This window comes from Magnolia sinica, chromosome 1 (genome assembly GCF_029962835.1).
Source record: "Magnolia sinica isolate HGM2019 chromosome 1, MsV1, whole genome shotgun sequence".
NCBI classification, from domain to species: Eukaryota; Viridiplantae; Streptophyta; class Magnoliopsida; order Magnoliales; family Magnoliaceae; genus Magnolia; species Magnolia sinica.
In genome coordinates, this window is record NC_080573.1 from 1,449,290 (window position 1) to 1,461,383 (window position 12,094).

General features: G+C 38.2%; 1 protein-coding gene across 2 annotated transcripts; it reads left to right on the forward strand.

Moving 5' to 3' along the window:
• LOC131233250 (glutamine-dependent NAD(+) synthetase-like) lies at positions 1-8,653 on the forward strand. 2 transcript variants are annotated; one of them, XM_058229927.1, is made up of 3 exons: positions 1-84; positions 7,571-7,696; positions 8,183-8,653. In XM_058229927.1, exons 1-3 carry the CDS (start codon positions 4-6, stop codon positions 8,405-8,407), a joined length of 432 nt encoding a protein of 143 aa, XP_058085910.1. In that variant the 5' UTR covers positions 1-3; the 3' UTR covers positions 8,408-8,653. The 2 variants fall into 2 exon arrangements, 1 of the variants encoding a protein (XP_058085910.1); XR_009165173.1 differs by lacking the exon at positions 1-84 and adding an exon at positions 162-256 and having other exon boundaries at positions 6,613-7,696.
• Positions 8,654-12,094: the final 3,441 nt, after the last annotated feature.

Sequence of the window (12,094 nt, forward strand, 5' to 3'; positions counted from 1 at the left end):
TACATGGGCATGGCGTATGAGGAGTTAAATGTCTATGCAAGACTGCGTGAGATGCTCTGCTGTGGTCCCGTATCAATGTTTCAGGTTCGTCTTACAATCCTGTGTCTCATTCAATTCTCAGAAACTTGTGCACATTACTCAGCAATCATACTTTTGATTTATAAGTCAATGCTCCAAGTCTGCTGGAAGTTGTGTCTTTAATGAGATACTGAAGCATTTCTTCTTACAGTAGTTGTCATTGAACCTTATGCCTGTTGTATTTTGTTTTAAAATAGCATTAAAATTTGAATTTTCAAATTTTCGGTAATTTCCCTTCAATTTTGAAAAGTTGTAGTACTTTTGAGTTGTGGGTTTTATCCCACATCGGATTTGAAAAGGTAAACTATCTTGTATATAAGATAGTCTTTTTGCCCAGGGCTTGAGCCCCTTTCAGGGGGCATGTGAATTTGGTCTTGTGGGGGGGCTATGCCAATAGCTCTAATCTATGCCATTGACCACACACGAGCGCGCGCGCCGAGCCGAGCCGAGTCCGAGTCCGTGTGCCTGTGCGTGTGCGCGACGCGACGCGACGCGACGGGCTGGGTTGGGCTGGGCGTGGGTACGGGTGCGGTGTGTGTACTCGCGTGGGTGTGTGTATGGGTACTCGCAGGACTGTATGTGCGGGAGTATACTCGCATTTGCGCTTTTTCGTTTTAAACCAGAGAGATGCGTCCCTTCCGGTTGGTCGCACCTGTTGGGTTTAAACCCAACGGACCTAACCTTTTATAAAGGGTGCTTATGCACCATTTCGGAGTCTATATAAAGACAACCGATTCCAGTTTCAAATACGAAAAAATTCTTCTCTTATAAAACGCTCTCTGATATTCGGTTTTAAGCAATTTTCTACTGAGTTCATCGCTGAGTCAACTCAGCACTTTCGGATTAAACTGCAAGTGGTTCGAGCCCGTGTACAGTGAGTGCACCGCTGGGACCAGATCATAGTCGTTGTATCCTGGAGGTCAATTGCTTTGGAAACCTGTTGCACTTGGGACGCTGTCCAAGGGGAGTAAATTCGATTTCAAGCCGAGTGACTCAGTCACGCCTCGACTCATTCAATAAGTTCTTCTTTCTCAAAATTTATTTTCCTTTTTTGGTTCTCGATTTTTAATAGTCTATTTAATTCAACTAAATATTCCAACAATCTTGAAATTGAAATTTGTTGAATTACATAGACTATGGCTACAGTAACAGTAAATGCTTCTACTGAGTTAGCCAAAATCGAACCGTTCGCTGGACAATCATTTAAACGGTGGAAACAGAAACTGATGTTCGCTTTGACCACCCTGAAAGTTTCATACATTTTATCTGAATCATTTACTATAGATCCAGCAAATCAAACTGAAGTACCAGATGAAAATAATTGTAAAAATTATATTCTAAACTCTTTATCCAACGAACTATATGACGTGTATGCTTCTTACGTGTCTGCTAAAGATATATGGACTGCTTTGGAAAAGAAATACATATTAGAAGATGCAGGTGCTAAGAAACATGCAATTGCTAATTTCCTTCATTATGAAATGACAGACGATATACCTGTCACAAATCAGATTCATGATTTTCAAAGTCTAGTTCACGAACTATCAACAGAAGGAATTAAGTTGGATGAAGTGTTTCTTTCAAGAGCACTAATAGAAAAATTACCGCCCTCTTGGAAAGAATATAAGAATAAAATGAAACATAAAAAGAACGGTGTTTCTTTGGAAACTACTATCGTACACATACGAATAGAGGAGGCCAATAGAATCAGAGACCAAAAAGAAAATAAAAATGAGATAAATTCAAAGGCGAATCTTGTTGAATCAAGTCGGGCAAATAATAAAAAAAATGGCAACTGTCATAACTGTGGCAAACCTGGACATTATGCAAATGAATGCAGGCTCAAAAAGAAGAATGCAAATAGTCAATTCAAGAAAAAAGGAAACTGCTACAACTGTGGAAAGCCTGGGCATCATATCAAAACCTGTAGGCTTAAGAAAAACAAAGATAAGCCGCAAGCTAATCTTACAGAAACAGACAATGAGTCTGACATGATAGTAGCTGTGGTGTCAGAAGCCTTCCTTGTAAACAACTTGGAGTGGGTACTAGACACTGGTGCAACTAGGCACGTGTGCAAGGATCGTATCATGTTTACCTCCTACTAAGTATTAGGAGATGATGAACAAGTGTTCATGGGTAATGCTAGAACGTCTCCAGTTGTAGGGAAAGGGAAAGTACTTCTGAAACTCACTTATGGAAAGACTCTGATGTTGAATGATGTCCTACATGTGCCCGACATTAGAAGAAACTTGGTCTCTTGTTCACTCCTCAATAAGGCTGGTGTTAAGTTAGTATTTGATTTAGATAAGCTTGTAATGACTAAGAATGAAACTTTTGTTGGTAAGGGGTACTGTAGCGATGGTTTATTCATTATAAATATATCCAATGATAATAATAAGAAGACATTCAGTTCTGTTTATATCGTTGAACCTTATTATCTATGGCATAGTAGATTAGGTCATGTGAATATAACATCTTTGAAGAAAATGAAAAGATTAGGTTTATTACCTAATATATCTAATGAAGAATTTGACAAATGTGAAACATGTGTCGAATCAAAATTCATTAGAAAACCCTTTAAACAAATAAAAAGATCATCTGTTCTATTAGAGTTAATACACAGTGACTTAGGTGATTTTAGAAATCACATGTCTAGAGGTGGAAAAAGATATTATATAACTTTTGTAGATGATTACTCTAAGTTCACTAGAGTCTATCTGTTAAGGAACAAAGATGAAGCTTTATATGCTTTTTCTAAATACAAAATTGAAGTTGAAAATCAGTTAAATATAAAAATTAAAAGACTTAGAACAGATAGAGGAGGTGAATATGAATCTTCTCAATTTAGAGAATTATGTGAAAAGAATGGAATAGTTCACGAAACTACAACTCCTTATACACCAGAACAGAATGGAATAGCAGAACGTAAGAATAGAACTCTAAAAGAGATGATGAATGCTATGTTAAATAGTTCAGGCTTACCCTCAAATATGTGGGGAGAAGCAATTCTATCTGCTTGTTATATTCTAAATAGGATTCTTTTTAAATCTTCTGAACAAACACCATATGAACTATGGAAGAATCATGTTCCTAGTTACAAATATATTAAAGTGTGGGGGTGTCTTGCTAAAGTAGGATTACCTGAAACTAAGAAAAGAAAGTTAGGTCCTAAAACGACCGACTGTGTATTTATAGGTTACGCACAAAATAGTGCGGCCTATAGATTTCTAGTTTTAAAAATTAAGGATAATATTCTACATCCTAATACAATTATAGAAGCTAGGGATGCAGAGTTCTTTGAGAACATATTCCCTATGAAATCTAAATCTATAGGAATAGAGGAAGTCAATGAATCAGATATTGCATCTACTAGTAAAAATGCATACGAGAAAGTAGGAAGAGATACAACCAAGAAAAAATACTGGGGTTAGAAGAGAAACTAACCTAGGAGATGGTTTTTTCACTTTCTTAGTAGAAGATGATCCTATAACCTATATAGAAGCAATTAACTCTCCAGATGCAACCTTTTGGAAGGAAGCAATAAATGATGAGTTAGAATCTATTATATCTAATAACACTTGAAAAATTATAGACCTACCATCTGGAAATAAACCAATAGGTTGTAAATGAGTGTTTAGAAAGAAACTAAAACCAGATGGGACTATTGATAAGTTTAAGGCTAGGTTGGTAGCGAAAGGCTTTAAACAAAAAGAAGGAATAGATTACTTTGATACATACTCTCCTATAACTAGAATTACAACTATCAGGGTCTTAATAGCGATAGCCTCCATATATAAACTGGTGGTACACCAGATGGACGTTAAGACAGCTTTCCTAAATGGAGACTTAGAAGAAGAAATATATATGGAACAACCTGAGGGTTATAAGATATCAGGAAAAGAAAATAAAGTATGTAGACTAATTAAATCATTATATGGTTTAAAACAGGCTCCTAAACAATGGCATGAAAAATTTGATGGTGTTTTAAAAACAAATGGTTATCATATAAATGATGTAAATAGATGTGTATATAGTAAAATTTCTGAAAATGATTATGTTATTATATGCCTTTATGTTGATGACATACTTATTTTTGGAACTAATATTAAATTAGTTAATACAACTAAGAAATTCTTGTCATCTAAGTTTGACATGAAAGACTTAGGAGAGGCTAGTGTAATCTTGGGTATTGAAGTAACCAGGAAAAATGATGTTATTATATTATCTCAATCTCATTACATTGAGAAGATATTGAGAAAGTTTAACCATTTTGACTGTTTACCTGTCAGTACTCCTTATGATTATAGTGTGACTCTCATGAAGAATACAGAAAATAGTGTGTCTCAATTGGAGTATTCCAGAATAATTGGTAGCCTTATGTATCTAACAAACTGCACTAGACCAGACATTGCTTTTGCAGTAGGTAGGCTAAGTAGATATACACATAACCCTAAAAAAGAGCATTGGAATGCTTTGTCTAGGATTTTAAGATACCTAAAAGGCAGTATAGCCTATGGTTTACATTATAATGGTTTTCCTGCTGTATTAGAAGGATACAGTGATGCTAATTGGATTAGTGATTCAGATGAGACAAAATCCACGAGTGGATATGTCTTCACTTTAGGTGGAGGAGCAGTCTCTTGGAAGTCTACCAAGCAGACATGTATCGCTCGGTCTACTATGGAATCCGAGTTTATTGCCTTAGAAAAGGCTGGAACAGAAGCCGAGTGGCTTAGAAATCTCTTAGCTGATATACCATTGTGGCCAAAGCCTGTATCGGCCGTATCTATTCATTGTGACTGTCAAGCAGCTATAGCGAAAGCAAAGAGTAAAATATATAATGGAAAGAGCAGACATATTAGACTCAGACACAACATAGTGAAACGTATGTTGCGTGATGGAGTCATATCTATTGACTTTGTGAGGTCAGAAAAGAATCTAGCAGATCCTCTGACTAAAGGACTATCTAAAAAGTTAGTCAATGATACATCAAAGGGAATGGGGCTGAGCCTAATATATGAGCTGTTAGTGTCGGCAACCCAACCTATACAAGTGGAGATCCCATGAGATAGGTTCAATGGGTAAACAACAAGACACGAGGTAGACGATTGCACTGAGTTGTATGAGCCCCTTCTATGGTGTACAGTGCGAGCAGCAACGCAGAAGGATGAGTTGTTAGAACTCTTAATAAATCCATAGCCATATATTTGGTGGTGTATACAGTTGTTGCATACACTTGATGAAATTCACCTATATGGGTGTGGAGGTGGAGGCCGCTTCCTATGAGAATTTAGGCGAATTCTCTAGAGCACTCATGAAATCCAGGTAATGGTGTATGACCGAAACGCACCGAACCGCAGAATCACTTGTAAAGGAAGAGTTGTGTGAGTGGCATGTACTTGCGATCTACATTAAAAGGATTCAGGTTTAAGACTATGGTGTCACCTGATTCCTTTAGACATGTCTTGCTTACTCTAATGTCGGTTCAAGTCTATGGTGACACCGGCACCATTGCACAACTATTACGCTTTAATCCGAAAGGGTTTTATTTTAAAACATGTGGGGGATTGTTGTATTTTGTTTTAAAATAGCATTAAAATTTGAATTTTCAAATTTTCGGTAATTTCCCTCCAATTTTGAAAAGTTGTAGTACTTTTGAGTTGTGAGTTTTATCTCACATCGGATTTGAAAAGGTAAGCTATCTTGTATATAAGATAGTCTTTTTGCCTAGGGCTTGAGCCCCTTTCAGGTAGCATGTGAATTTGGTCCTGTGGGGGGGCTATGCCAATAGCTCTAATCTATGCCATTGACCACACACGCGCGCGCGCCGAGGCAAGTCGAGCCGTGCCGTGCCGTGCCGAGCCGAGCCGAGTCCGAGTCCGTGTGCGTGTGCGTGTGCGCGTGCGCGACGAGACGGGCTGGGTTGGGCTGGGCGTGGTTGCGGGTGCGGGTGCGGTGTGTGTACACTCGTGGGTGTGTGTATGGGTACTCGCAGGACTGTATGTGCGGGAGTATACTCGCATTTGCGCCTTTTCGTTTTAAACCAGAGAGATGCGTCCCTTTCGGTTGGTCGCACCTATTGGGTTTAAACCCAACGGACCTAACCTTTTATAAAGGGTGCTTATGCACCATTTCGGAGTCTATATAAAGACAACCGATTCCAGTTTCAAATACGAAAAAATTCTTCTCTTATAAAACGCTCTCTGATATTCGGTTTTAAGCAATTTTCTACTGAGTTCATCGCTGAGTCAACTCAGCACTTTCGGATTAAACTGCAAGTGGTTCGAGCCCATGTACAGTGAGTGCACCGCTGGGACCGGATCATAGTCGTTGTATCCTGGAGGTCGATTGCTCTGGAAACCTGTTGCACTTGGGACGCTGTCCAAGGGGAGCAAATTCGATTTCAAGCCGAGTGACTCAGTCACGCCTCGACTCATTCAATAAGTTCTTCTTTCTCAAAATTTATTTTCCTTTTTTGGTTCTCGATTTTTAATAGTTTATTTAATTCAACTAAATATTCCAACAATGCCAAAGGAAAATAAATAAATCAATTGTGTTTTCTTTTTGAAGTTTTCAAAACTAGAGTAGATTTTGTGCTTTCCAAATGTCTGGTAATAAGTGCATTTCATATCTGTAACTGTGTGTAATGAGATTTATTTCTAGACCGTCAAGATTTTCTGGTTCTCTATAATCGATGAGAAAAGGAAAGGTGAACTCTGTTTTCTACAACCCTAAAAAATCAAAACACAACTTTCAACTGTTAAACCTACAAAATCTATTGAAATGATTCTAATCCTTTTTTGTCATTTGAACTGTCCTTTTCTATGTAAGTTTTTGTGAAGAAGAGGAAAAGGAAAACCAAACTCTGTTTTCTACAAAATCAGAACACAACTTCTAAACGTTAAACCTGCAAAATCTATTGAAAAGATTCTCTGTGAGTTTCTATGAAGAAGAGTTCACGAACGTCATCAAAAAGTCCTTTTCAATTCTTGAAACTTCTCTCCCAAGGTTTTTATTATTATTAGTTTTTAACCTTTAAATTTCATAAGAGTAATTTAGAAGAATCTATATGCAAAATAGCTAGCTAATATAAAGTTCTTAGTTTGTATGTTTTAAATGTAAAATTATATTTAGTCTTCTATGGTCATTTTTAAACCAAGCTAGATAAAACCTTTACATTTCGTTTGCCATAAAATTGCCTATACCATGTTTTTCTACTATGATTTAGTTACCAAAAAATGTTGGATTAATGCAAGTAGCATTGACGGTGGGAGTTGTAATACACATTCTATATGTTATTTCAGTAATTTATATTCATGAATAGTATCACCTTGCTGGTCCTGGAACAAAGTTTTAAGATTCCAACAACAGATATCCCTCAAACCAGGTTGAGTGCAAAAAATCCATACTTCATTTTGCCCCATGAAAGGAAGTGTTGGTGAAAATCGATTCTTTCAGTTTTCATTTTCATAACTATTTTTTCTTGTTGAAGAATCTCTGCCACAAGTGGGGAAACATAGCTCCATCAGAGGTTGCTGCTAAAGTGAAGTATTTCTTCAAGTACTACGCAATCAATGGACCCAACTTGACTGTCTTAACACCTGCCTACCATGCCGAGGTATTCGACTCTCTTGACCCTCCCTGCAAGTTGCAAACAAGAGGTCACTGATTAGATAAATGTTATTATGTTGTACCCCATCATTCAATGATATGCTCTTGGACTGTTTATCTGGTGGGCCACCATGTGGGCCCTAAAAATTGTAGTGGTTGGATCAATCTGACCATCACATTGCTGTGATTCTCTTCCATGAATGTGGATCATTGGTCCTTTTTTTGAGTCAAACATCATTTCTTTGTACAACTGATCAATGTCCACAATGTGTTTCAGACACTTTATTTTTTGGCTGTGGCACATGTCCATTATGACCCACCAAATAAATGTAAGTACTGTACACAATTGCCATGTGTACAGTAGAGATGTTCTGATGTGCACTTCATGTAGCTGAATTACTGTGTTTGTGGAGAGTAATGCCTCCAGAAACCATTTTCTTATTAAATAGAATAATAATAATAATAATAACAACACCCATTTTGGTGTCTGCAGAGTTACTCGCTAGAGTATAACAGATTCGACCTGCGCCAGTTCCTCTATAACAAAACATGGCCATATCAGTCCCGAAAGAATGATGAACTAGTGTGTCAGGTCGGTGGTGGCAAAGTTGCTGCTTCGAAATCAAACGGACAGGAAAATGGGGATATTGCCAATGGCCATGGAAACGGGTTGGGAGTTGTGGCTACAGGACCTGGAAATCCAAAAGCCGGCCTTTAAACTTAGAAAAGCATGAATAAAGGCAACATTGACAAGTTTATCCCCTTCTCTAGTTCATTGGAAATTTAATACGAGTCTCTTAAGCATGTATTGTTTTTCTAGTTAGATTATCTATCTATTAGTAACAATGTGTAGGCCACTTTTCCTACCTCCAAGTATGGAACCAGATCATAGTTAGCAATTTGTTCATATGTAAAAAAGAATTTGGTATGGCAAATGTTCAAGTAATGTCGAAACCACACCTAATTTGGCCTTGTACATAAACAATCATGAAGGTCGGAATGGGTGGTAGCTACTCTCTACTGTTGTGTATGGTGTGGCCAGCCTAAGTCATTGATTGGCTTATTTTTAGGCTGGTGCCCCACCATGGAAGGATGCATCTGACTAATGAGGTGGCTGTCCGACATAGATCACGGTTTAGCCAATGGAGCTCAACCTCATGGGAAGCTCCCATGAAGCCGACCTCGCAGTCCTAGACACGCATGCATGCTAAGTTTGTGTGACCACTCATCCAAGTGGGACACACAATGGATGGGCCGGATGTTTGAACCACATCTCAGTGGGCCCTATAAATGATCATGAGCGTTTCAATGGGCCGGTGACTGCTTAACTTTTGTCTATCCCTTTGTCTACTTATGTCTTGGACTGACCTGATTTTTAGACCCATGGTCCACCATGAAATGGTGCATCTGATTGATGATGTGGATGTCCAAGACACGTCACGGCGGGGCCACACTGCTCGACCTCATGGGAAGCTCCCACAAGGTTGATCTCATAGTAACATTTCCACACACACATATATATAGATTTTTAGCAACTCACTTATCTTGTAAATGAATATTATATTATTGATTAAAAAAAAAAAATCTTTAATATGCTTACATAGGACCCAATCTAATGAACGAACTAGAAGTTGTAGACATGTGGGGGCATCGCTCCAATATATCACACATGTACCACTTTTTTAATCATCCCACTCTGCATATCTCCCACCTCATTTAATGCACTCCTCTCCTTCTTTAATTATTTCTGTGGACGTGGTTTGGCTATAGTCGCTGCCACTAGCCCGGTGGCCAGTGGTCGGTGCTCTGTGCTCTGTGGGTCCCACTATGAAGTATGTGTTTTATCCATGCCGTCCATCCATTTTTACAGATCATTTCAGGTCTTTATCCCAGAAATGAGGGAATATAAATCTCAGGTGGACCACACCACAAGAAAACAGTAGTGATTGAATACACACCATTAAAATCCTTATAAGGCCCAGTGTCCTATTTATTTGACATCTTGATTAGGTCGTGCAGACCTTTGATGTATGTATTATATATTCATGCAATCCAACCATATTTTCAGTTCATTTAAAACAATATTCAAAAAATGAAATAGATATAAATATCGGGTGGACCACATCATAGGAAACAATGGTGATTAGCCACTAGAAACATTTGTAAACTATAAAATTTTTGGATCAAGAAAATTTTGTTTTTTTTAATTTTTCCACTTTCCCATGATCTAGGTTTTCATAACTTTATCAATATGTCAAGTGGAAAATAAACACTAAAGTGGGCCTGAGGAAGTTTTTAATGATAAATGTTCAATATCAAATATTTCTTATCGTGTGGTAGTCCTGAGAAATTTATCTTCTCACCTTTTGAAATCTTGCTGTAACATGACCTGAAGATATGGACCAATGGCATGGATATACAATACATATACTAAGGTGACCCCACGGTGAAGGATGCACCATATTGCGTGAGGACCATGCCACACCTATTTTCGTTGGTATTTTTATTTTTATTTTGGCAAATGCCGCTTTTCTCGAAATGATGAGCGGGGAGGGCCCTTTTATCGGAGCCAACAGCGGGATAGGGAGGATAACATTGATTTTTTATAAGGCCCACCGTGTGATCTATATATAAGATCCCCTCCGACCATCAGATTTTTAATCTCATTCTAGTTAAAGAGTCAAAATATCAAGCCGATATTTGATTCAAGTAGACCACACAAATAGAACGGTTGATGCAAAGACGTTCACCCTTAATTTTTATAGCGCCCAGCCGCCCACATTTATCATTATGTGAAATCCACTCCAGGTACCAAAATATCACGCTTACATGTGATTCAAATAGGCCCCATCAAAAGAATCATTTTGAATGGTGAGATTTTTTTTAACACTATTTTCAATTATGTAATCCACATGAATAATGGATGGGGCTAATTTTTGGACCCAAGGTCTAACATGAGGTGACACACATGATGATCAGAGAAAATTTCATGTTAACACCATGGTATGTCCCATGACTTTTGATCTCTTTTTAATAAGATCATGTTAAAAGCCCACGAGAAAAACCCGAACTGTTGGAGTACGGTGAATTAATCATTTTATCTCATAGCCCAGGCTCTACATCTCATGGGTTAGGATCTCGGCCGAACTCCCTTCGTGGGCCCCAAATCACATGGGCCGCCCACTTCGATTGTGTTCCCGCATCCCATGGGCTACCCTACTCGAGCCCGGTGTGAAATGCGCATTAATCACCCCTGGTAAGGAGTCTCGAACATGAGACCTCTCCCGTGAGCCCCAAATCGCATGGGTCACCCACCCCGAGTGTGCCCCTGCATCCAACAGGCGACCCCACTCGAGCCTAGTGTGAAAATGCCCTTGCATTAATCACTCCCGGTGAGGAGTCTCGAACACGAGACTTTCCGCTCTGATACCAATTTGATGCAGGACAATTAACCACTTGCTCTAAAAGCTTCTCTCTTTCTAAGCATTAATTAGCATTAATTAATCAAACTAGTTGGACGGTCCAGTTAGTTATATATATATAGAGAGAGAGAGAGGGAGAGGAATGCTCACTCCACCAGTTCCTATGTGAGAACTAAGAACTTGTTGAGAACTCATCACCTATGATATGTGTGCAAAATTTAAACTGTCCATGTGATATAACACCCATACACCCAGAGCTCAACTTTAACCCTATCTAAAACTTCCATTCTGCCATGGCTCATTGAAGTTTCCGATCAAGGTAAAAGTTGGGCATGGGGTTTCATGGGGTGTTCTATCATGGGTTTATGTCGCAGGTGATGAGATCTCAAAAAAATTCTCACGAGTTTTCACAAAAATGGGTGTGTGTGTGTATAGAGAGAGAGAGTCTAAAGTATAACTAGTTGGACAATAAGTTTTAATCCACGTAGCAAATAACTTCTAACATGCTAATTGCAATAGACATCCAATCCCTTCAATAGATTGGCCCCCATGAGGAACACTTCACGCAAAAATCAACCTCATAAAATATGTTGTGCACTTAATGAGTAGTTCATATCAATTGATTGGGCTGTCTAACTGAGCTGAAGCAACTGGGAGCACTACAACTTCCGGTACTCTGAAAGCAATTGAACTTTTCTCATTAATTAACAAATCTAGAACTTGTAAATAATAAATTAAACCTTAACTGCACTGTGGTGATATCAAAAGCTCAATTATATTTAAGGCACGCCAACTGTAAAAGGACATTTTTTCACATCTAAGTTTTAAGAGAAGGGTAGTAGCATTTGAGATTTTATGGAATTAAATGAGATTTTAAAAATGGAGTAGGTATATTTATGAAATTTTAGAAATCTACGTCTTAGATTTATTCAAGCAAACATGAGGCTTGGATTTGACCTGCTTCTCTCTTTTTCCTCTGAAAA

What these genes read in the sequence shown, in the direction of transcription:
- LOC131233250 (XM_058229927.1), top strand. Translation starts at nt 4, where the DNA reads ATGGGCATGGCGTATGAGGAGTTAAATGTCTATGCAAGACTGCGTGAG. An exon ending in GTCCCGTATCAATGTTTCAG is followed by an intron (nt 85 to 7,570) that starts GTTCGTCTTACA and finishes TTCTTGTTGAAG; the next exon opens with AATCTCTGCCACAAGTGGGG. An exon ending in CACCTGCCTACCATGCCGAG is followed by an intron (nt 7,697 to 8,182) that starts GTATTCGACTCT and finishes TGGTGTCTGCAG; the next exon opens with AGTTACTCGCTAGAGTATAA.